At 40.8% G+C, this 26364-nt stretch overlaps 2 protein-coding genes across 2 annotated transcripts; both read left to right on the forward strand.

Annotated features, from left to right (window-relative positions):
- The first annotated feature begins 2410 nt into the window (after positions 1 to 2410).
- cmklr2 (chemerin chemokine-like receptor 2) lies at positions 2411 to 6277 on the forward strand. Its single transcript, XM_037686468.1, has 3 exons — positions 2411 to 2584; positions 3137 to 3239; positions 5153 to 6277. Exon 3 carries the CDS (start codon positions 5187 to 5189, stop codon positions 6255 to 6257), a length of 1071 nt encoding a protein of 356 aa, XP_037542396.1. The 5' UTR covers positions 2411 to 2584; positions 3137 to 3239; positions 5153 to 5186; the 3' UTR covers positions 6258 to 6277.
- A 12189-nt stretch (positions 6278 to 18466) lies between these two features.
- Positions 18467 to 24405, forward strand: LOC119419159 (INO80 complex subunit D). Its single transcript, XM_037686469.1, has 10 exons — positions 18467 to 18513; positions 19761 to 20004; positions 20104 to 20909; positions 21049 to 21145; positions 21224 to 21436; positions 21611 to 21720; positions 21883 to 22016; positions 22495 to 22733; positions 22817 to 22974; positions 23063 to 24405. Exons 2-10 carry the CDS (start codon positions 19787 to 19789, stop codon positions 24091 to 24093), a joined length of 3006 nt encoding a protein of 1001 aa, XP_037542397.1. The 5' UTR covers positions 18467 to 18513; positions 19761 to 19786; the 3' UTR covers positions 24094 to 24405.
- Positions 24406 to 26364: the final 1959 nt, after the last annotated feature.

Here is a 26364-nt window from a genome sequence, read left to right on the forward strand (position 1 = left end):
GAAGGGGTCCAAGAATCGAACCCTGTGGGTCCCCACAAGAAAGAGGTAATGAGGCGGATACATTATTACCAACCTTGACACAAAAACTCCTGCCACTCAGGTATGAGCGGAACCATTCTAATGCAGCACCTGTGATCCCAACCCACTGTTCCAGCCGTGATATAAGGATACTGTGGTCAACAGTATCAAAAGCAGCAGTAAGGTCCAGGAGCACAAGTACCACAAATTGACCTGAATCGTTTGAGATCATAATATCGTTACAAACCCTTACTAATGCTGTTTCAGTGCTGTGGAGTTGTTTAAAACCAGACTGAAAAATCTTGAAGATTCTGTTCTCATTCAAAAACTTGTTTAATTGAATGAAAACTATTTTCTCCAGGATTTTGGACAGGAAGGGAAGTTTTGAGATTGGTCTGAAATTTGAGCAAGTCGAAGGGTCACGTCCATGTTTCTTAATTAACGGATGAACTACTGCATGTTTGAAAACATCGGGAACCACACTTGTCACAATATTACTATTTATAATAGTAAGAACAGAGGGCCCAATCGTGGGTAGAACTTGTTTGAAAAACGACGCAGGAATGGGGTCAGCGGGGGAACCGCAGGGTTTCATCAGACCAACGACTTTGTTTAGAAATGGGAGTGAAATGGGTTCAAACTGTTTGAAGACAGCTGAGCAAGGGACAAAGACAGAGGGATCAGTTGTGGACTGGGGGACGGATGCCCTGATTTTGATATCAGCAAAGTATCTGGTATCAAAGGTTTGACCTCACAGGAGTCTCGTGAAACACCTGATGATTTTGCAGCATTTTTGTTTTTATTTAAATATTTTTTTTTGCAAAAAGGTATGGTCCAAAATAACTTTAAAGATTTACAGCATGCAAATGAAGACAGAAGAAGAAAACATGTCCTGGCTCACAAAAAGTTGAATCGTGACATCTAAGTGGACAGAAAATTATATATTTTTTCTGTTTTTATTACAACTTCTTTGCAAAATAGGCTTAAAGAGGACAAGTTTAATGATTAGAAACAACTTCCAGCTCCTTTTAGACATAAAACTAGTTGTCTGGTTATGCAATCTGTCACAGAAACATCCACAGCTATGGAGAAAATGAATCAACATCTTACTACTCTTAAAAAAAAAAAAAAAAACATTGGAAAAAGATTTTAAGATTGTTTATACTGTGATGGAAAATAAATGTTGAAAATTTTAATCTGCGTCAGTTATAGTCTCCTGCTGCCAGAAAAGGTGGGAGATCTGGTCTGTGCCTGTGTGTGCATATTCCTGTTTGATTTTTCTATCTTTTAGCAAAATATCTGAAGAACCACTGGACAGATTTTAATGAAACTCTCAGAATATAATCATTGGATGTTTGTTTACCATTGTTAATTTTTTTAGGTCAGCCTGATTCAAGATGGCCACCACAACTAACCAACTTCAGGAAGCACAGAAATGGTTACAACTCAGTCAATTTTATAACCACTGAGCCAAAAGACAGCACGGTGGTGCAGTTGGTAGAGCTGCTGCCTCTCAGTGAGGAGGTCGCCCTGGATCAAATCCTGGCCGGGGGCCTTTCTGGGTGGAGTTCGCATGTTCTCTCTGTGCATGCGTGGGTTTTCTCCGGGTACGCCGGTTTCCTCCCACAGACCAAAAACATGATTGGTAACTCTAAATTGTCTCTCTGTGTGTGAGAGAGTGAATGGTTGTTTGTCTCGTTTGTCTCTTCATGTCCCTGTGATGGACTGGAGACCTGTCCAGGGTGTCCCCCGCCTCTCACACAGTGATTGCTGGACATGGGCCCCGCAACCCAAAAAGGAAGAAGCGGGTAAAAGATAATGGATGACTGGATGGATGAACCAAAATGTGGTGTGGTAGTAGATGAGGTTGATCCGCAACATAAATTTTGTGCGGTTTCCCACACATATATTTTCAAGAGCTGACAAAAACGTGCACAATCTGTCATTTTTCCACATAACAACTTAGATGAAAATTATGGCAAGTAAGGCGTTTCTCAAGTTGGTTTGAAGTAAATATGGGGTTAGCAGTAAAAAGAGGGAAGTGAAGGACCCCGTGAATGTTTTTCACCCTGGGCCCCATAATGATTAAATCCGCCCCTGCCTCTTTAAAAGCACCGAAGAGGAAGTCACTGGAACCAAACTCGAACAAAAACGACCCCCCCACCCCCCACCCCAAAAAAAAAAAAAAAAAGAACTTCCACAGCTCTCCTGAGGTTTAAAGCCTCCATGAGTTCACCCTGCAGTTACAGGAGGGGGGAGAAAAGTCACAGGTCTGTTGAATGAAAGCAGCTTTCATTCCGTGCGGATGACCAATGAGTTCCCCCCCCCCCCCCCGCTGAGGTTTGCGCGTGCAGGACGCGTCACCAGACGCACCCTTCATGTTTCTGCGCAACAACGGAGTCAGTTGAGGGGTTCAGCCGCAGACTTCACATGAGGGCGAAAAAGTTTTCTGAAGCCGAAGAAGAGGAACACAGACGAGGCTCTGCACAAAAACAAATCCTCCACTGACTTCCAGTCCGGAGCAGCTGCTGATTTAACACAGTTGAACCCATTTCTGCACATTTAGGTAAGAAATCTCCTTTCAGGCTCAAATCGGGGGTGGGGGGGGGGACACCCGTTGTAGTTTAGCTGTGGTTCTGAACTGCAGCAAAAGCACTGACTCATATATAATCTTGATTGTTTTCTAAAGTAGCTTCAACTTTGCAGTATCATGAGTTTGTTGCTTTAGTATGACTTTTTAAAGCTATTTTCATTGTTTATTTAAAAAAAAAATGTTCATGTCAATTTGTGCCACTTTTAAAATAGCAGGCCTTTTCTTTTTATTTATGGCACTTTTTCAAACTCTTTCTAAACTATTCTGACCTTGATGGTGATACAAAATAAAGATTAGCAAACCTTTCACCCAGATGTTTTTTTTTTTGTCTTTATGCACCTAAAAACGTTAAACTTGTTTTCTTTTTGCATTCTGATGCAGAAATATGATACATTCTAACTTTGTCAGTTCTTGCCTGTGTACTTTCAAAAAAAATAATAAATTATACTTTTTTTTTTTGGTGCATCAACTGTGAGGAATTTGTCTGTATTGTTTATTTAAACAGATGTTGGCACAATGTTCCAGGGCACACCCATCTCTGATTCGGACACAATAACTGAATGACAATCAAGACAAGAGAGGGAACTGGGATTTTGGTGAAGAGCAGAAAAATTACAACAAGTCTGAGGTGAGAATATGTTACAGAATGAACATGAAGCAAAGGGCAAGACTGTTTAAAGTGGAGATTTTGTGGAAAAAGCTAAAAAAAAAAAAAAATCAAATCTATCGTAGACCGCTCTTGAATTACCTCATTTTGGAGAAATAAAGTTTAATTTTGACTGCATTCAAGAGCTAAGGGCTAGTTAGCGCAGGGTCAGGGCTAAAGTGGCGTGCAACTGTTTTAAAGCAAATCAAACTGTACAATTTTTATGATGTTACATGCTAATGAAACATTTGCACTCCTGCCAGTGTTTATACACTTACTTATATGGACTTTACAATCATTTGCAAGCTTTAAGAGCTGCAGAAGTAGCTAGTTTTAGCTCTTGTGGTGCCGTCTGAAGCACTTTCCGCAGGAATTATGTAATACTTCTAAGAGAAAATACCATTGTAATCCCAAACTGACAGAAATGTAAAGATTTATAAAACAGAATTTGCACAAACCACTTTGAAATATTTAAGACTACAGACATCCACTTTGTTCTTGGCCCTGTGCTTAATTTGCAATAAAGATCCATCCCAGGTGATTTGCTTGCAAATGGCCAGCGGGAGAGTGACACAAGCATCACTCAGTGAGCTGTCAGATCAGTGGGGCACTGGGCCTGCAGATGTTTCTGTAAAAATGAAGCCATTTAGATATCTGAACTGTCATTTCTGTGACATTTACACACTTCAAAGCCATATGGGGTGTATTATTATTTTTTTTACAGAATTATCTCTAAAAAATCCTAACTACCCATTGGTATTATGGTAAGTGACTTCACAGAGTTCAGAGTCAGAGACACTTCAATTTTAACTTGTAAAACTCCACAATGCTGACAGTCATCATTAGTTATCTGCACAGTTTCACTGTGAACACAACATCAGCTCTGGGTTTAATTAGGTAAATATAATGCTACATAATGCTGCTCAGACTGTTGCCCTCTTTGAACTGAACAATGAAAGATTGATCTTTAAAAAGTCTGATTCTAATGAAGTATATTCATTCAACCTTTATTAACCTTTATTAACAAAGCTGTTAGAAAGCTCACATTGTTGTGTTGGTTTGTTTACTATAGGTTCTGTTTGGTTATGGCTTGTTTCTGTATGAATTTAATAGTTCCTATGCTTTTGAATGCACCGTGGCTGTTCCATCACTAGTGAACGCACCGCTCTGTGTAAAGTGCAGAGCTCAGTTGGAGTTTTTTTTTTCTCTCTCTCCTGACACGGACGGAGCCTTGTTGTTCAAGCTTGTTTGTGCTTTACTGGTTTACTGCTGTGTGTAAATACCAGAAGAAACACAGCAAATAAATCACCCTAAACTGGATATCTGTCTCCGTGTTCTTTAATGGGAAGACTAGTGGCCCGAATACTTCATACCTTGCTGCTCTAAAGCAGTTAATGTCCTGGAGAACACCAAACCTCTCCTTTTTAGCAGCTACTGTCATTTTCACACCTATCAGGAATTTACAGTGGTTTCACTGTGAGGCCACAAAGACCTTTTGTAACGATTGATATCTGCATATGCGTCTAGCTTGTTCACAGCAGGAACCACAGTTTTCACATAAGTGGCAGGGGAGAGGCTGGGTTTGTGAGGGAGAGTGAGGGAAAGAGAAGGGGCTGCGTGAAGTCACAGACTGGGAGAACAAACAGGCATTGCCCAATCAAATTTCTTTTAATTTTATATTATAGGAACGAGTAACTTAAGATGGTTAAGTAAAATGTATTGAAGTAAAGGTACACATTTTATTGAGGAAATATAGTGGAGCAAAAGTGCAAGTCGCTAGAAATGTAAATAACGAAGTAAAGATACGTCAAAATTCTACATAAGTACAGTAACAAAGTATTTCTACTTTGTCACATTACAACACTGCTCTAATTATATTTTTTCCCTTCAAACAGGGAACTTTGACCTCGAGGTGACATCTTTGCAGTAATGGATGTTGAAGCTGAAGACTACAACTACACGTGTGATCTGGAGTACGGGGACTATGAGGTGCTCAGAGGTGGCCACGAGCAGTCAAACCCCATCCACATCGTCTCCGTGGTGATCTACATTCTCATCTTTGCGCTTGGCGTGATTGGAAACGGAACCGTTATTTGGGTGACGGCATTTAAAAGCAAAAAGACAGTCAACAGCGTGTGGCTGCTCAACCTAGCCATAGCTGACCTCGTGTTTGTGCTTTTTCTGCCCTTCTACATCGATTACATCCTGAGGGACTTCCACTGGGAATTTGGCGTGGTCATGTGTAAGCTGAACTCGTTTGTGTCTGTGATGAACATGTTTGCCAGCGTCCTGTTTCTCACCGTGCTCAGTGTGGACAGATACGTCTCCCTGGTCCATCTCAACTGGTCTCAGAGGCACCGCACGGTCGCCAGAGCCTGGTTTGTGTGCGGTTTCGTATGGGTGGTGGCGGCCATACTGAGCTGCCCTGCGCTGGTCTTTCGCGACATCATACACATACACGACAGGGTGGTGTGCTTCAGTAACTTCCACACACATGACGAATACAAAGCAGCTGTGATACACTTCGCAATAGTGGTCATCCGTACCACTGTGGGCTTTCTTTTGCCGTTTACCGCCATATGCGTGACGGGCATACTTCTGTCCATGAAAGTGAAACAGTCTGGGGGATCAGTTCACGTATCTAATTTTTCAAAAATGGTCACCGCAGTCATTCTGGCCTTCTTCCTGTGCTGGGCACCCTTTCATGTGTTCAGCTTGATGGAGCTGACCGTACATTCCTCATATTACCTCCTCAAGCTGCTGAAGGATGGCTTTCCCCTTGCCACTAGTTTAGGCTTCTTCAACAGCTGCATGAACCCCCTGCTGTACATGCTCCTTGGCAAGAAGGTGCGCCACATCCTAAAGCGTGCGTGTCTGAACGTAACCAAGAGTTCACTCCGAGAGCTCAGCCAGTCGATCTCTGCCACAGAGGTAGAGTCCGTGGCAGGAAATTACCAGGACAGTATTCCAGAAGTCAGCCTGGCCTCATCAATTCTTTGATAACAACATATCACCGACATGCACATTTGTTTATTAAAATCAAGAACTGCCGTACAAAAAGTTTTGCTTTGCAGCAGTATTATTTTCCCGTTTCATTCCATTTGGACAGAGATACTACATTTAAGGGTCAACGTTCCTTGAATGCCACCTGCTTCCTTTCATGCCAGAGTTTTAAACTGAGCTCAGTTTACATAGATAAAAGTTGGAGGCAGTTTTTTTTAACAACCTAACCTTATGTCCAATGTCCTGGGATTTTGCGTGAGTGCTTGGAGCAAGTGTTGCAAATGACTCAGCTACTAACACGTCAAATTTGACTTCAGCATCTGCAAAATTCACTGAGGTAAATCCATTTTAGTGTAGACTAATTTCAACTATCTGTGGTGGCCGTCTTGAACTGAGTTGGCTCCAAAGGTTAATCACTTGACACTGATTAGTTTTGGATAGTTTCATTGCTATCAGTCCAGTAGTTTATAAAATATTTTGCTAACAGACAAACAGGGTTACCTTTGACTGGTCATGCCAATGTTTTAAGAAAGATATTGCACAGTGTTTTGTGTTCAGAGTATGTGTTGAAGGCGATGTTCAGCTACTACCACATCAACTTTTATCTAAATATCTGGAAAAGTAATTGAATTATAGACATGTTTGCTTTTTTCTAATTTCAACTAGCTGTGGTGGCCATCTTGAATTGGGTTGGCTCCAAAGGTTAATCACTTGCAGATGTCAGCTAAATGGTTACCCATTCAGTTTTTCATGAGATATATTGCTAACACCAGGGACAACTCTAGTAGTTAGTGGGAAATTTTTAAATACAGCTCTTGCACAATCAGCTAGACCTCAACCTATAAGTTGAGGATGACTCTCAGTTCCTACCACTCCAAATTTTAGCTCAATATCTGTAAAATTGACAGAGTTACACGCATGTATGTGTTTGTTAAGACTGCTTTGCTGCGGCAGCCATCTTAATTCAGGTGGAGTCCAAAACCAAGTGGTTACTTTCTGAGAGTTTAATTAAAATCTGTTCAGTGTTTCATGAGATATTTTGCTAACAATACAAACTAGAACATCAGTGCTTTGTCTTTGGCATGGGCAATAACCATCCACAGATGGGTCAAGTTGTTCACATGAGCTGTACACATTCCAGCTGGTGTGTTCAGATTTTCCTGTTTTGTTCCCGTTAGCCAGAGCTAATTGCTCTCGTTGGAAAAGCTGAGTAGAACCGTACACACCCACTGACACGAAACAGGCTTTCATTCAAACCAAGGTATTTGCACAGAAAGAAATATGGACAATAATACTTTTACAGCATTTTGTTGTGCAGTTGGTTTAAGGAATGATCTTTGAACAGGTTTTTATTTAAATGTTTCAACAATTTTAACTTCCTATGTACAAAAATTGCTTTTTTGAAATTCTTTGATTTGTTTCTTTTCATTATTCACACAATCCTTAATACCATTTTTTGTATTTTTATTCATTGTTTCATAGACTGAGAAAATATTATAAATCTGAGCTCTTGATTAAAGCCATTTTTTTATTGTCAAAGGTTTTTAACTCCTATATCTGCAGAATTATTAATGAATATGTTACACAGATTTAAAAAAAATGTAAATATAAAATGGATTTTTGTGATTTGAGGACATTATAATGTTAAAAGTTCCTGCCAGGATTGTATTGCCTTGTATATTTCTATTTAGACTTTTAATGTCTGTTGAGTTATTTCTGTAAAGTGCTGAATAAACATTTTATTGAATATATATTTATCATAAAAAGTATATCTATAAATCTGTTTTTATGAATTGCACATGGTTGTTTGATCTTTTTTATTTTCTTTGTGAGAATAAAAATTAAACGCAGGCTCAGATGTTTTTATGTACCCCAGATTGATTTCCAATTTCCCAAAGAGATCAAACGTGTGAAATGAATCCAGGTGTTCATCTCATTTTATATTTTCCAAGTATATTCCCATCCATTTATTGTAGAATGACACCATGTGCTTGAAGGGATGCTGGGTTGTGTCTCTGAGAAATTATGGACAGGAAGGAAATTGTCTAAAAAATGTTTATACTTAATAAACATGTCCATCAACTGACGTTCCCCGGGGACATTTAAGCCAGCAGTTGGCAAAGATAAATGTGCTTCTTGACGTAAATGCAATACTGAATGTTTTTTTAACATTATTTTCAAAAGCAAAAGACTGGATTGCAGAAATTTGGCTCTACTCCTCAATTGTCTTCAACCACTCCACCACTTTAATTATAAATTGACCCAACAGGATTTATCATCACATCAGGAAGACTTCTTAAACCAAAGCTGAAATTCAGATTTTCTGCCACTCACTGAGCACACTATAACCAAGCCACTAGCACATGTCAAGGTGGAAGTCTTAACTACATTTTCTGCAGATGTATATCTGAGTTTATCCTCTCCACAGAACACCCCCCCCCCCCCCCTTCCTTAACATGGTGGGTGGGTTTGATTCCCCCTGTGGTTCTGTGGGCTTTGTTGTCTCGAGAGTTAGCTCCTGGTAGGGTCTTCCATGGAAAATTAGCTTCAGAGGAGGGGGTCATTCAAAGATTAAATGAAAAAACCATGAAGGATAACAGAAAAAGGTTATATTTTATCTAATAATAGGTGTACCTAGTACTAGGTAACTCTGTGAACTCATGCATCCTGAAGGACCCCACTCACCCAGCACACACACTTTTTGCCCCGCTTTATTTGTAAAAAAAAAAAATATTACATTTGTGTGCCACTTTTGTGAATGTCTTGTTGTTATTCACTGTTGTCATCATTTGTTAAGGTCTCTCTTGTAAATGAGTCCCCATGGCTCAATGGGATTAACCTGTATAAATAAAGATTGAATGAAAAAAGTACCAGGTTTCAGGAGCACTTTGAGATAGGTGAGTAACTGATACCTAGTGGGTGATATTTTACATTTTTATTTGTGCTACAGTCTTTAAATCTCTAAAAGTCACCCAGCTGCACAGGATCACTGAAATCCATGACGCAGCAGAAATCAAATGCAGCGCGTGCGCAATCTGCAAGGCTACCGATCCGATCCCCAGGTGTGGGGAACGAGCACTTACCCTGTACACACATCATTTTGTGTATGCAGCCCGCTAAACCAAGGCGGCTGGTAAACAATAACGCTTGTGGAGAGATAACAAAGTCCATGCTCAATAATCCAGGTATACAATCCAACATTTTTCAGTCAGGTCATCTGGACAGTTTCTTTTTATTTGTGCTGAAACGTTTCGCCTTCGATCCGGAAGGCTTCATCAGTCAAGGAAACACACAACAAAACTGATTCTTCCCCCAACTGCTTACTCCAAAGTGGAACAAACCAGTTCTGCTTGTGGTAAGATGGTCTCTTTGGTACGCCCCTCCTCCATTGCCGGCCCTCTTCCTTGTTGACGGTCGTGTCAAACTGGTTGAAAACAACAAAGTCCATGCTCAATAATCCAGGTATAGAATCCAACAATTTTCAGTCAGGTCATCTGGACAGTTGGGGGAAGAATCAGTTTTGTTGTGTGTTTCCTTGACTGATGAAGCCTTCCGGATCGAAGGCGAAACGTTTCAGCACAAAAAAAAAAAAAAAAAAAAAAAAAACTATCCAGATGACCTGACTGAAAAATGTTGGATTGTATACCTGGATTATTGAGCATGGACTTTGTTGTTTTCAACCAGTTTGACACGACTGTCAACAAGGAAGAGGGCCGGCAATGGAGGAGGGGCGTACCAAAGAGACCATCTTATCACAAGCAGAACTGGTTTGTTCCACTTTGGAGTAAGCTGTTGGGGCAAGAATCAGTTTTATTGTGTGCTTCCTTGACTGATGAAGCCTTCCGGATCGAAGGCGAAACGTTTCAGAACAAAAAAAACAAACAAAAAAAAACTGCCCAGATGACCTGACTGAAAAATGTTGGCTTGTGGAGAGATATTCAACGTTAGCGTGAGCGTTAATAGTTTTGCGACAATTTGCGATAATTTCCAACGTTTTACGGTACGTCGAAACATAATTAACGGCTATGCGGCATAAATTTAGTTGATTATTTGTCTGTGTCGTAGCAAATATTAGCATCTCAATAGAGATGACTAACATTAGCTTTTTGCTTCTACACGAAAGCTAATTAGCTAACGCGCAACAACTAAATGTAATGCCTTCCTGTAGCTCCTCCAGCAAGTTATTAGCTTGTGAGTCGCAGCGGTGTTTTCCCCCAGCAGCTGTCAAATGAAGCGCGATAGCATCCCACGATGGCAGCAGTATGTTACTTCATCCGATAAGTAATTGATCAAACGGGCTCAGCTTGTACAACGTGTGCTTTGTTTTTCTACACAATGGCCATTTGTTAACATGTCCAGGATTACAGATGCGCCTGCTACCTTCTTAGTTATATTTATCATCAGTCTGAAGTTACTGCGTTGTGTAAAGATATTGTTTAGTCTGCACATGTTCTCGTTTTTTTTTGGTTTCTAGAAAGAATTGAATTATCTAATGTGCCTCTGGAGCAATATCTGCTTCAAGTAACCAGAAATGATTGGGTCTACTTTCTGACCAGCAGCAGCTTGTGCCATTGTGGACACTAAGGCTGGACATTCTTGACCAGTTCTGACAAAACAAGGATTCTGTAAAATAGAAGATTGGAACTAATGTGGAGACAATGTTCATGTCAAAGTGATCTTGGAACGTTACAGAAGCCCTGACATCTAAACCATGTGCTTTCACTGCTTCCCCAGGGAGACCAGGTTTTAAGATTCCTCTGGACATGTTAATTAACATTTTATGGGATCAGAATGAATATCTTTACTGGATTTGCCTTTAGTTTGTGGATGCTGTGGGTAGTAACACAGTAAACACTCGTGAAGAGACAAGAATATTTGTATCATAAAGACAGATTTAAATGAAGCGTGAACTTTTTTTTTTGCTTCTGTTTTTAGCAGGTTGGTTCATGACAGACTGAGATAGCTCATGGTGTAACACTAGTCTGGGCCTTTGGTTCCAACATCCTGCGAAGATGTGCTGACCCAAGTGGCTGGAGCACTTTGTAACTAGTGATTTCAAAGCTTCCAGTGTTGTTTAGAAACCAGGGCAGCGTAGAATGATTTAAAACTTGTGGTTTAGACGCAGCTGACCCAAACACTTTGCTTCAACAGTTGCAAGAAGTTAAAGAAAACAATGCCGCTGTAGTCGGAGGTTTGGCGGATGCAGAGGCTCTCGTTTCCCTGAAAGACTTGCTGAAATGTTTGAGTAGTGGGAACCTCTGCACTAAGGAGATGTTTCCCATGGCTGGAGCAGGGTAAGTAAACGCAGCACAGTTACTGTGATTTGTTTGACAAGCACTGATTTTTTAATTTATTTTTTTTTACTTTGGACTTTAATAGATCTAACCTATGGTTCAACACGCTTAACAATGGCATTGCTGGCATTAAATAAGCGAATGTGCTGAACTGGTAGGTGCTAACCCACACTATTCATTCAACTTTTATTTATACAGGTTAGTCCCACTGAGCCCCCGGGACTCATTTCCAAGAGAGACCTAATTTTAACAAAGAATGATGACAACAGAGAATACTATGAAGCTCCTATGAATGCATGGACCAGAAAAAGGTAAATACATTTGACTGTTTTAACTGGTGGAGAGGTCAATATATGGGATGCAAACTGTAACCGTCAATGCGTTTGTGTAATATTTCCTCATCTAGCTACACAATGAGTTTCTTGTTGCTCAAGTGGGAAAAGAAGTGGTCCAAAGTTTTCATTTCATTCTGGGATTTTGCTTTTGGAAACTTTTAATTCCTCTTTTTCTGGATGTAAATCACATTTTTTGGATGATTGTTTCCTCTGGTATCGGATGCTGTGCAGCTGGAAGGATTTTTACTGAAACTTTTTTAGTTTTGGACATTTGTTATGATGTGTAACCATGGCAACAAGGCAGTTTTCTACAACCAACAGCAGCTGATTAACATCTCAGAAGCTCAAATAATATCTCAACTACAGCCCCAAATCTCAAATGAGTTGAAAAGGATGTTCTGTGGACGCATTCTCATCTACCTGCCAGCTGTGCTCGAGTGCCTGACCACTGAGATCCTGGAACTAGCAGGAAACACGGCTCATAACAGCAGAAGGACGGAATCGTCCCTCGGCACCTACAATTGTCTGTCCGCAGTGATGAGGAGCTTGGCAGACTGCTGGGAGGAGTGGCCATCGCTCTGGGAGGAGTTCTGCCTGGCATTCGGGCGGTCCTACAACCCAGGGGAATCGAGAGGCCAGCCGAGTCTGGGTGGACTGATCGGACGGCATCTGAAGCCAGTTTCTTAGGCTCCACTGTGGGATGGACCTTTACAAGAGATCCTTCTGCCTACAGCCATCAGCATCTATAACATCTCTTATTGAAAGGAGGAAAACAAGTTACAACAACAATTTCCCTTTGGGATTAATAAAGTATTTTTGAATTGAATTGATTCAACCTTTATTTATACAGGTTAGTTTCATTGAGTCACGAGGACTCATTTACAATAGAGACCTGTAAAGTTGCACACATCAATAAAGACCTGTAAAGTTGCACACATCTTATGGAGTCTGCCAAGGTCCTCCAAGAAATTACTTCAAGAACTTGCTGTTTCTCTCAGGTAACGTGCAGATAATTCCTAACTGAATGGTATCAGTCAGTGTCTTTTCCTAATTATCAAAGTTCAAAAGTTCTTTATTTGCCATTTGTGCACAGACCAACAATCCAGGCACGTTGGAATTCTTGTGCAGGGATCTCACAGTCATAGTAAAAGCACTGAAACACTAAATAAAATAACAATAAGAACAAAGTGGTTTCTATCGACACTGTACTTCAATTCAATTCAATGTCCAGAGGACCCGATTGAACTTTTTTGGGGTTTTCTACCTGGATCATTGAGCATGCATCAGGATTTCAATTCAGTTTATTTATATAGCACCAAGTCACAACAGAAGTCTTCTCATGGCACTGAACAGAAAAAAATATATATATGTATATATAAGTTCATAAAAAACAATAATTTAACACTATTTATCTGAGGAGCAGACTGCTTTGAATTTAATTCCATCGCAGAACTCTTGTCTTGAGCAAGCACGAAGGCGACAGTCGAAAGGAAAATCTCCCTCATGAGGAAGAAACCTCCAGCAGAACCAGACTTTGGACAAGCGGCCATCTGCTTCGACCGGCTGGGTTTGAGAGGAACCGGAAGAAGGAATAGATACACAATGGCAGGTCAAGAATCACGTTAAGTAGAAATACTATCAAATGAAAACTTTCATTTGTAACAATTCATTTTAAGGAATGAGGTCAATTTGTCCTCTAGTAAGTCTATAGCAGCATAATAAACCAACCCTAACTATAGGATTTATCAAAAAGGAAAGTCCTAAGTTGGTTCCACAAGAGAGGAGCCTGATAACTGAAAGATGAATACTATCCAAGGAGGGCGAAAGACTGCAGAATTTATTCCTAGAATACTCAGGTCCAAAAACCAAAACCTCAGTCTTGTTTGTATTCAGAATGTAAACCATGTCACATGACAAGTGAAGTTAGGGAGTGTAGGGTTATTATTGCACCTGATCAGTAGTTTTGTTTTGCCATCTGTATATTTGCCATTACCATCAGTCATTTTGTGGATTTTATCTCCTGCAGGTTGTGGCTGGAGCAAAGTGCCCTGTTGTTGTAGTTGCTGGCAGTAGTTGTCTGCAGAGAGTGGCTGAAACTGCTGCTGTATCAAAAGTGAGCACAGGATGCTTGTGTCAGCAGGCAACTTGAACGATTCTCAACGTGCTTCATAGGTGATAGTCTCAGAAAGCTTGCAGTAACAGCACAGAGTTAACTTGTTTTGTTTTATTTATGGTCTGTTTTATCTGTGCCATCAGGGTTGTCTGTCAGCTTGCAGCACTTTGATCTTGGGTACAAGATAGGAGCAGAGAGACCATCAGGAAGAGCCCACTTAAAGTTCTGTTCCTACAAAGAGCTGGTGCTTGAGTTACTTGCCGAGACCCCTCAAAGGACAGCTTGATTATTTATCAAGGTGATTTGTTTTTTCTTTACTTTGCAACAGCACATGCTCAGATTTTTTTCAAATTTACATATATTTAACACATCTTTAAAAGGTTTGTTTATGTGACAAGAGATGTCTAGAAAAAAGAAGCGAGAAACGATAATAACAAATAAATAAATCGGATACTTCAGTAAGTACGTATAGGGTAAAGTCCTGCAAATCACCTGCTGCCTTTTCTGTCAGAACTTTAAACTAATGCCCCTTTTCCATTATGATCACCGTATAATAAGAAGAGACAGAGATATAGCTGTTTTGGCCAAACGTGTAAACGACATTATGCTCCATCTCGTGTGGTATCGCAAGTTCTCACAAGGTCTGTTAGTACTAGGAGTACGTGTTGAGAAGACTCTCTGGTACAGCCACACCAAACTGTAGCTCCACATCTGTAAAACTGAGGTATAGCAACGATGCATCATGCACAAGACGCTTTAACAACCATGTACTGAATGTTAAACGTAAAGAAGGTTAATGATTTATGTTTATTTTTTTTTACTCTTTCCCCTCTTTAAGCTTGCTGCAGTGACTCTGCCTAACGACAGACTTGATGAAGTGTGAGAGACTCACGGAGGTTTTCCAAATCTGTTCCATATGATGACACTGAGCAGGCCAGCAGCTTCAAGCAGGTTAATGAACCGTCTTAGATCAGCAGTTATCTTTCCTCACTTATTCTTATTATTTCAGTCATTTACTCAAAAGGCAACAAACCCAAACGGTTCTCGGCTTCATGCAGTTCCACTTGACGGTGGTGATATGTCCATTATCGGTTTCAGGCAGTGAAGGCGTCATACCTGCACCTTCAGTTCCTGCACAGCTCACGGTCAAGTTTTATCTGACAGGTGGGTCCCCATTACTTTCAGCTGGATATTGCTTAATGCTTATTTTAATGTTTATTCTGATTCCAAAGTCCTGCTGGAATCATATCCACATGTCACACAATTTCAATATAATCTTGTCTTTTTATAAAAAAACAAAACACAAATATAGTACCAATATTCCACCTTTATAATAGGAAGAGATGAGAGATAATGAACATCTGTTATATGTGAAATGTTTTCTGTAAAAGTGACATAAATCCAATTATTGTTTTCATCTACTCTATTCTAAGATTTGTGATCAAGCACCAATTCCAGCTTGTAATTGTAAGGCATTGTTTAAAAATATCAAGTATCACACAGATCACATCACTTATAATTATTTTTCACCTTAATAAAGCCGCTATGCAGGACATGGTTAATAAAAGTGTCACATTTTTCCAATTTACCATAAAGTTTTTTTTTTTCTGTAACAATTTGAGACTGAATCCTGTTTTCCTTTCTGTTCAGAAGATATTTGTCTTCTGAGACCGTTCTGATTCACACTACATTACATTACAGAGGTTTTATTTAAACTACCGTTAAATGAAATATCCAAATACATTTTACAAAATAATATTTAGAATATGTAGCTGCATAAACATAATGGTCCTTAGTTTAAAGCTGCTTGTCTACTGTAATTCGAAAATAAAACTTGGCTTAAATTGTGCAATTTGTCTTGGAATTTGTATTGTTATTATATATATTCTCAAGTCATAAGTGTCATAAACAGCAGCAGTGTCAAATAATTTTTGTTCTTTGGAAATCTGCTGTCACTTTTCTACCCACAGATCGTATAAGCAGAGCCCCAGACCTTGGCACAATGTGTGAAAGTTGTCAGAGGGAGCACAAGATGTGGACTTGGAGGAGCTCATCATATGCTAAAACACAAAGGATAACAATCAGTTGTTTTTTTTAAGCAATGCACAACTCCTACATTTGCACATTCCTAGATGGGTATACATTTGCACTTGTGTTTAACCACAACAGTTGTTTCATAATAAAATATACCTCAGTGTCTGAATTAGGGGTGCACTGATTGCAGTTTTCTGGCCGATCACCGATTTCCAAAAAGTCTGACCTGCCGATGACGATTTTGTTTTCTAAGCAACACTGTCAGGTGTTATAAGGTCACAATGCACCTTCAATTTTTCTGCTATTTTATTGAAAAAACCCTGAAAATATCTTAGAAACAATACAAACTTGTTTTAACTGGCCATGAGGTAGTGCTCTGAAATATAAATAAAGTTTAGACAATTGTTGTTAAAACAAACAAACAAAAATCGGTTTCTCATGCAAGTATCGGCCGATTTCCCAAAATTAAGGAAATCGGGGCCGATAAATCGGTGCACCCCTAGCCTGAATTCATTATGGTACACATGCAGAAACGTGTGTAAGTGCTTTTTTTTTTTACTATTATGATCAGCTTAAATTGACAACATACGCTGAAATGCTTTTGCATTTCTTTTTTAGATACATTTTGTCTTCCCAAAAAAAATGTCTTCATGTGAAGTTTTTAATTAAATTATAAGGTTTGTGCAGTTTTTCCAAGTGTAGAGATGAACAAAAGTGAAATAAATAAATAATGGTATACCAAGCTTTAACAAATCTTCAGAAGCCTTGCATTTAATTTTTGCACCTTTTAAAATCCGGTTAAATTAAACTAGTTTTAGTTGTTTTTATGTGACACTTGTCTAACTTTTCCAGATGGAGGCTCTGTATGTGATTGACACTTGGGTCTATCATTAGTGAGCAGCGGACAGCAGGGCTGATAACTCATCCACGTGGACGCTCAGTAGTCCAGGTGGATTTCACACTTTTCAAGACTTTCCTCTCAGATGCTTCATTCTAAAATGTGGACTATGTGACCGGCCCCTTCCTCCACACAAACTGTCATTCGTTTCGGAACGATACGTACACAATAAATGTTCACATTTACGGCTTTTAAGAAAGTTGAATTTCCAATATGGTAGGAGAGGTTGTTGTTGTTGAGCGGGTTGTTGTCATGTCCCCGCAGTGCCTGTAGTGGTGCTGTGAGGAGTCTGCTGTGGATCCAACAAATATCCCCAGCAGCCTACCTACTGCTTGTAATTTGCTCTGGTTAGCAAATATTTACATTCGTCCTTATTTCAAGAGAATCCGAACTCGATGAAGACCACTGTTACCCTCCTGTCTGGAGTATCGATGCCCAAATAGCCTAGCTGATTCTAATAGACATTTCGGCCGTCTAATCGGGAGCGATTACCCTGCGCAGCCCAAACCAGTTCAAGGTAAGCTAAGTGGCTAACAGCCTCGACCTCGATTTGCGATCGCGCCGCACTCCGCTGACTCTAAGTGGGACACTTGCTTTATCAGAGACCGCCGCTGTATCGAAGTTGATAGGCCTTTACGATTTTTGTTCCTTATTTTGTAAACACAGTTAACTTCTCTGTACCTTACGTAGCGTTGTATAATTACTCAATATTGATACTCTAATATCCAAATTGCCTGCAAATGGTTCATTATGTAATAGTATACTATATATAATTTATATCGATTATTTCGTAGGCCTCGGGAAAAGGCCTCGCATATGTGCCTTTTGTTCTAAAGTATTAGAGTACAAATTTAACATGTTGAATTACATAAATGGTTGTTCGATTTATTATTGCTAGTATCCTAATATGATTGCATTAAAAAATTAATCTAAAGCGAAAAGGTAGCTCTGTAATGGGTCCGCACCATTTACTCGGCGGTGCAGCAAGTTTACGCACCATCTCATCATGATGAGAACCGCATACTACCACTTCCATGATATGGCTAAGACTAACATAACTACGATGATTATACTATCGAAATTTAAATTGAATGAATAAAATAAGTAGATTTGAATATGATAAAAATTAATTGCAGATAAACTCTCGGTTAGTCATCACTTTTAGCCGAGTCGTGCACCGGCGGAACGTGTGCGAGCGGACCTACTGTTACCGTTTACTGAAATTTCCGTTTCCTGGTGAGCTACCGCCTACAAAATTAGTGTTTTTAGCTTTGTAGCTAACTAGCAAATTTTAATTTTTATGTTTGGCTCTTCCAAATAACATGCATATCTTATTTGTTATCGGATAATCGGGTGTCTACTGGGTTAGGACACGATTAGATGTAGGGTATGGATTTCTTTATGTTGTTTTACTTAAAAGTTTCACACGATTTATCGGTCGACAAGCTAATGTTGCTAATGTTGGTCACGGTTGCTGTTTGTCCGGTTCCTCCGCTGCAATTTATTTGAAAAGTTCTCCAGCAATGGTACAAAATCATTGCTTATGACGTCTGTTCATATTGTACCTTATCTGCTTTAGGTAATGTTCACAATTTCTTGAAAACAAAAGTTTCAGATAGGAACTATGTGATTATTAAAATTACATTGTCACTTTCCTTAAGTTACTCCTGTCACTTATTTAGAAAGACTATTGTATTGTTAAAACTCTGGAGTAAAACTACGTTTTCTATGAACATTACATGTTTTAGTGAATATATTTAAACTGCAAATAACACTATTAAAGCTTCATCCACTTGAATGCTTTATACTGCGTTGCTATCATAAGTCAATCAAGGTCAACATAAATTGGCTTTTTTGGCATAAATTTGATCAAATTCTCTCATAATGTCAACGTGAGATAAAATTTTTAGAGTACTGTAATGCCAAGCAAATAATATGCACTGTAAAATAGATGACTGGATAAATATTTACTTTCTTCAAAATGACTGTCTTCATTTAACGCAGAGAAAATATTATTGAAAAGTACAATTCATTGGATGGATACAAAAAGATTTCCAGGGGGGCACTTAATATCCCCAGTTCTGTTAAATCTGTCATCAAGGAACGGAAGGAATATGGGGTGTGTAAATTTACCAAGAGCAGACCATTCTCACAAATGTATTTATCATGAACAAGTTATGGGGGAGACTGCACTACACTAGTTGTTACCTGGGTATTTCACTAGTCTAAGCTTTATAGGAGAGTGGCGTAGAGTAAGAGAGATTTATTTGTCATTCACATCTCATGTGGTACATGTGGTGGAATGAGATTATGTACACAGGGTCCCAGTTACATCCAAAGAAAAAGCCACTGTAGAAGAAAAATGTCCAGAGGACCAGATTGAACTTTTTTGGATTTTTCTACCTGGATTATTGAGCATGCATCAGGATATCAAAACTCTTGAGTTTGCCAAGTGAGGTAAATATTTGTATTTAACTCATTTAACATTATTTTTTTCTAACAGTGGCTTTCTCTTTGCTATTTTACCGTAAAGCTGAGACTGGTGAAGAACCTGAGCAACAGTTGTTGTATGCGCAGTCTCTTGTAACTCATCTTCTGAACGTCTTCAGAGTGGTCACAGGTGTCTTGGTGGACTCATTATTCTCCTTGCATAGTAACTCAGTTTCAGAGGAACGCCTCGTCTTGTTAGATTTTACAGGCACTATATGCAAAGGATCGAATAACAGTTGTAGAGAGGGTAACTTATTATTTCCTCCTTCTCTTGAATAAGCACACATGGTTGTCTAGTTATGATAATAATTGTTTTTCCTCCCTTTATCCCATCAGCTGATGTCAAGAACAAGAGTCACGTAATGTATGAAGGCAAACACATACACTTCTCAGAGGTGGACAATAAGCCGTTGTGCTCGTATAGTCCGAAGCTGTGCAAGCAGCGCAGACTAAATGGCTATGCATTCTGCATCCGGCACGTTCTAGAGGATAAGACAGCTCCCTTCAAGCAATGTGAATATGTGGCAAAGTACAACAGCCAGCGATGTACTAACCCCATACCCAAGTCTGAGGACCGCAGGTGTGTATGATTGTGAGGATGTGTGGCAGATTTGACTTTATTTTATTTAGCAGTTGTGTTTTTTCCACAATGTTCTCAGTGTGTGTTCTCGTTTACCAGATATTGCAACAGCCACCTGCAGGTTCTCGGCTTTATACCCAAGAAAGAACGCAAGAAGAAACATGATGCTTTGGAGGAAATGCGTCCACGGGCTCACCTGGAGTCAGTGGCTCTTAATATAACTGTGCCCTCTTTAGCTCTGAGAGCTCCCAATGGAATAGATGTCCTTCCACCCTCTCCCCCTTGTACACATCTGTTACCCCTCCCTGATGGGGAGCTCCTGGACCCTTTTGCCTTTTATGAGGATGACACAGACGGAGAGGAGATGGGCGTTCCTCAGAAGGGCAACAACATCAAGAAGAAACTACAAAGTCGGCTGGTGCTCAACCAAAAACTCTGCCACGACACAGAACTCTTCCAGCCAACTCCTGAGCACTTTACAGCCTCCCCCATTTCCCGTGTCCATGCATCGTCACCGCTCAACACTCACCTACCGCGGCAGACATCAGGTCTTCTCCAGCAGTCTCAACACTCCAGTGGGACTTCCTTCCCAGGACAGCAGCAGGTTTTATTATGCAATCCACCACCACCTCAGATGGTCAACTTTCTGCCTCCAGGAATGCCTGCCAACGCAGCGCCCAGTCCAGGGCAATATTCTGGACCATCACTCAGCAGGAAAATGCCTTTTACTGCTACTGAACTGCCTGTCAAATGCAAAGACGGCGGGAGCAACAATCATCAGCGTGTGGTCGTCATGCGTCCTACGGCCTTCTCACCTTCAGCCAACTGCCTTGCCAGGTTGCAACACCTGGTGCAGCTCTGTGCCAAGAGACATCGGGAGCATGGAGACCTCTTTCCTCATTTAGGTGATTCATTTTCTTTGATTTAACAGCAGTTTTATAAACATTTACTTTCTATATATCAAATAGATTTTTTAGATCAATAGATTTTGATCAATAAGAAACTTTGAGATAGATATGCTGCACTAAACCGCTAACCTTCCAGGTTTGGACTGGTCAGAAGACAGTGCTGATGGTGACGATGAAGAAGAGGAGGCACAGAGATTTTCTCCTTTTCAGAGTTCATGGAGACCAGAGTATGGGTTTGTATTTTTTATGTTTACCTTCATAATTTATTCTTTAAACTATCTTACGGTGACCTTCCTGTGTTTCTGATGTAGTTTGGAAGACAACAGTGGTTCCTCACGGCGAACACGGCTACTGAGGCTCTGCTCGTACCTTCAGGAAAAATACAAGCACATGTGCAGAAAGGAGAGGGCGAGTATCCGCCAGAAGAGATACCGTTATGCCTTCCGCAAAGCCTTGCTACACGCTGCCAGCAACGACCCCGACTGTGCAGGGCAGCTGATCCAGGAGCTAAGTGGTGCCTCATGGTATTCTCACAATTATATTCTACAAATCTGTTCAGCATTTCATAGGTGTCTAACCAAAAAGAAAATTGGTTGGCCCCTCCGATTTTGCTTTCATGTTTTCAGTTTCTGATTCACACAAGATAATGTGAGGTTCTGTTGCTGGTAGCTCAGTCCTGGATCTTTTTCTCTTTGCAGTCTGACTCCAGTAAGGCGGCAGAGCACAGATCCACTGACCTGCACTGGCAGCACAAAGGGTCAGCTTTGCAGCAACAGAGCTCTGCCCTTCACTAAACACTGCTTTCAGCGTATCCTTTGCAACATGGTGTGAAGCTTGACTCGATATGTTCCGAACAATAGCTTTAATGCTGTTATCTAATTTAAGCCATTTATGCTTTGCAATGTACAGAAGTGTACGCATAATGGAACTACCATGATTGCATGTCTTTAATCCTTAATGTTTCCTTTAGACATTCTGTCGAATCGTTCCCAGCAGCTCTTTGCTAGTTGCACAGCCAAATTTGCAGACGGTCAACAGTGCTCCATTCCTGTGTTCGATATTACACACCAGACACCCCTCTGTGAAGAGCACGCCAAAAAAATGGTGAGTTCAGAGGCTCCCGGGAATGTTGACAGAGTACATTCAGTAATAGGCTATTGCTCTCAATGAAGAGATGGACAAGAAGATTTGTGGCACACTTATGTCTTTACTAAATGTTCAATGTAGCAAACAGTGGAGATGGGGAAGATAAGAATGCTCAGTCCAAACACAACGTAATACACAAATCCAGGTCGACTCAACTTGTGGTGAACCGTGACTCAGTGAGACTAACCTGTATAAATTCATTCAACCTTTATTTATACAGGTTAGTCTCATTGAGCCTCGAGGACTCATTTACAAGAGACCCGATTTAAACAAAGGTTTAATAACAAAGGTTGAGTGAATATAAATGTACAAGTTTCGACAAATGATGTGCAACATTTTTTGCACTTGTTTAACGTTTTGAAACTTTTCCATGATGGTCCTCTTTTTTTTTTTTTTCTTGCTTGTTTGGTTTTAATTTCACTCATTCCTTCTGCAGGATAATTTTCTACGTGGCGATGGAAATCGACGAGTGCACCACCACCACCACCACCAGCAGCAGCAACAGCAGAGGAAGCCACGTAAAAAGACCAAACCCCCGGCGCTCACCAAAAAACACAAGAAGAAAAGAAGGAGAGGGCCCCGAAGGCCACAGAAACCCATCCCACCAGCGTTGCCGCAGGGGAACTTGGGAATGCCTTCAACGAGCCTTGTGATGCCCTCGCAGGGCAACATCAGGTCTGCTACAACTGCGTCTTCACATTTTACAGTGATAACATGTTTCATCTCTAAGCCTTTGGTCCATTTCCTGCTTGTGGTAGGAGCCCTTCAACTCCCGATCTGAGTACGGAGGAGCTTCCTGATGACATCGCCAACGACATGGCAGACATTCCACATGACCTTGAACTGAACCAGGAGGATTTCTCTGATGTGTTACCAAGACTACCTGATGATCTGCAGGACTTCGACTTATTTGAAGGTTATTTTCAAGCACATTTTTCCATGATGGCTACACACAAAGAAACTTGTCACAATCTGTGTATGTTAATTGTTTCTTTTACTTTCAGGTAAAAACGGAGAGCTGCTGCCCACTACGGAGGAGGCTGAGGAGCTGGTCCGTGCACTGCAAGCAATGGGGTCCTACCCAGACTCGTTGGTGTGCCTGACGACCATGGGGGACTTGGCATCAGCTGAAGGAGTGGACCACCGAGCCATGACTGTGTTTTCTGGATCGGTCCAAACAGGCAGCATGGGGGACCTGCTCAGCAGTCGCATCCCTACGGAGAACTTCACCAGCCTTGAGCTGGAGGATAATCTGTTACATACCACTGGGGATCACTTTTCTCCCTCGCCACCATCTCAAGCAGCTAGTCAGCCCCCAGCATCGTGCTCCAACCTGACCTCACCTTCCCCTGTTGTGGCAACCACCAGCATCTCTCTGCTAACCCAGAACTCCATAGCGGAGCGGACGTTTCCTCGGACACACACGTCCCTCGTCCTGGCAAAGTCCGACGTGTCCACTTCATCTCCCCAAGGCAGCCACTACAGCAGTGAGCATGTACCATCTCCATACAGTGACCACATATCTTCTCCCCATGCCACCTCCTTTCAGACAGACACCCCTCTCCTGCTGGAAGTTCCTCTCAGCGGGATCCCAGGGGCTCCACGCACAACATGGAACAACCTTCCTCTTCCCCTCACCGATCCCACACAGTTTGGCAATCTCATAAGGTCAGAGAGTCATCTCATATCCACCTCTCTGTCCACTCCACCTGCCACCACCCACTCTGTGACGCTGCAGCCCATGGCGGCGCTCTCAGCGATGCCGCAGAGCGCCATGACTGGTTTAACGACTCCCCCTGCTCCTTCGTCCTCACTCTCGTCCTCCACACATGACCTGTTGACCTCCACGCAGCCCAAACAGCAGCTCCCTCAGTTCAGCGCGGCCTTCGGCCATCAACTGGCCTCCCACAGCGGCATCCCGAAAGATGTGCAGCCCAGCCACAGTTCCACAGCACCCCCCGCTGGCTTCTCCTTAGTTAGTGCCACCGCTGCAAGTGCCAACAACGTCACACCACCCTTCACGCAAAGTAAATGAGAGCAAGGGGCTACACGACGGTCTGTGGGCTCACAGTCACTTACAGTCCAGTGGACTGGCTTCCGAGTCACCACCATGTTCTGCTTCATCTGTGCAATGTGGTTATAGTGCACTATTTAATTATGAATTTGCACAATCTCAATTTAATACTTTTTTTTTCTCTCCCACATTTGTAGCCAGATAGCATCTGAGATTTTAAGTAATTGTGAGTCCACTTATTTGTTGCTCTGTGGTTTTGTCAGCAGGGGGTCACATTCAGATTATTTACTGAAAAACAAACAAAACAAAAAAACATAAAAAAAAAAAAAAACGGGTGAAGGACCTTAACAGAGATTATCTATTTAACAGTACTCAAAATTCCTAGAAGCCTCGTCTGGCAGTCGGTTTTGTTTGCCAGTTTAAAGTGATAGTTCAGTGCTTTGAAAGTGCGGTTCTGTGGAGAGGTTTATGAACAAGTAATATCTTACCTGTTGTAGATGGCACTTTAAAGAAACTTTTAATTGTGACAGGATTTATGAGCTAATGACTAGTCAGGGTGAATGTCTGCCACATTTAAACCATTCATGCAAACCTTATTTCATAAACCGTGTCGTCACTGACAGTTTCATATTACACAGATATTCATTTAGAAATATTCTGATATTCCCGCTGAAAGTTTTCCAGACTCTGTAAAGTGCTACACTTAGCTGCGCTTGCGAATGACTACAACATTGTGTACAAAAAGTGAATTAGTTTTGAAATGGCAGCCATATCAGTTGTGGTCCTGCTAGGACTGTTAATGAATTGCTTTTCAATTTGGTGAGATATTAATCCTTCATAAAGTTTCTACAGAACTCCACTTCAGAAGGTCTAAACTATCGTATTAAGCCCTGTCCTAAAAAGATCACTTGTACCTTGCCTTCCACTGATCATTGCGTTATTTCCCCTTGTTTTATACACTGCGGAAAAAGAGATAAAAAGAAAGCGTGCACATTGTGATATTTGTGTAACCCATTATGTTCCATGCTATTTAACTGTCATGATGTTGAATCAGATTTCAGTCGTATAAATTACCAAAAAAGAACTTTTTTTAACAACTGTTTTTATATTATGTATATTGTGTATGTGCTCATTTTATTAATTTGCTCAGACGTCAAAATCTCTGACCTCACCATTGGTTGTGGCACTCTGAGTGGCTCAGTAGACACTTAAGGTAAACAAAAACAAGTTTCGTAAAGCAATAAACACATTATTATCACTTTAGCGTCTTGAGGTATTTTAGTGGTGGCGTGTAGCTTCACTCTGAAACCAGCCGTATCGATTTTTAACGAACCGCTTCACTCGAGCCGTCTTCGTCTCTCACCGGTCGACTATCAGAGCTTCAGTGTTACAGGTGAGGATGGCGGTGGCTGTTAATGCAGGGACTTTTAAGTGTCTACTCTCACTGGTGCTCTCTGGTCCACACGTACAATGGTCTTCAGCGGCTTCCATGTCTCAGAAGTCCAGTTTAACAGATTACACAGGGAAGGATCGGGCTGCAGATTAGAAATATACAATTTTCTCACAAGCTAGGTGAAACCATGATGGTGTAACTGGTTATGTTTTGCACGTCTAAAGTAAAGCACTGTCTATTTTACTGAAAGTGATTTTAAGCTACTTAATGCCTGGGTTTGGGGATAATTTTAGCAAACTATTCCCTCCCCAACTGTGTTAACTCACAGGTTTTAAAAAAACACATAATTAGACAAATTATCAGACATTGTTGAATACTAGCGATCTAGATTAAAAGTTTCTATCTTCAGGGGTTCGTTGGTGACCTCTTCAGCTGCAATGGATGGAAATTATTTTCTGTTTTTGTCTTGTGGAGCGAGCCTCTCATGTACCAGCTGTCAGATTATAACAAGGTGGAGCCAGGTCCTCCAGACGACCTGGCTCCACCTTGTTAATTCACCTACCTGGATTATTGAGCATACAGCTATCGGAATAGTTTTCATTTCGGAGCGGATCAGCGTATGCCGTTTTGTTTTTGGAGGATGTTTTTGATAACTCATAAACTCCAGGAAGACATCTGAGATGATTATGAGATCGTGGCTTGTTCATCGAAATTCACTTATCGGCGTCATGTTGTGGAAGAACACGGATCGATGAAATATTTCAAGTTTTGCACAAGAGTAGATGAGACCGGTGGCTTTGCACGTGTCCCTTAATTACTTTTTCCTTTTTTGTTGTTGTTGCTAGCACTCATTACAAACACAGTTGCCATGGTTACAAACATTACCCCGCCCATTTTCA

Source organism: Nematolebias whitei, chromosome 13, assembly GCF_014905685.2.
Source record: "Nematolebias whitei isolate Nwh7 chromosome 13, NemWhi1, whole genome shotgun sequence".
Lineage (NCBI taxonomy): Eukaryota > Metazoa > Chordata > Actinopteri > Cyprinodontiformes > Rivulidae > Nematolebias > Nematolebias whitei.

Coding starts and splice junctions, on each gene's coding strand:
- cmklr2 (XM_037686468.1), top strand. CDS start 5,187: ATGGATGTTGAAGCTGAAGACTACAACTACACGTGTGATCTGGAGTAC.
- LOC119419159 (XM_037686469.1), top strand. CDS start 19,787: ATGTATGAAGGCAAACACATACACTTCTCAGAGGTGGACAATAAGCCG. Junction 20,910..21,048: donor AGACCTCTTTCCTCATTTAG/GTGATTCATTTT, acceptor CTAACCTTCCAG/GTTTGGACTGGTCAGAAGAC. Junction 22,017..22,494: donor AAGAGCACGCCAAAAAAATG/GTGAGTTCAGAG, acceptor TTCCTTCTGCAG/GATAATTTTCTACGTGGCGA.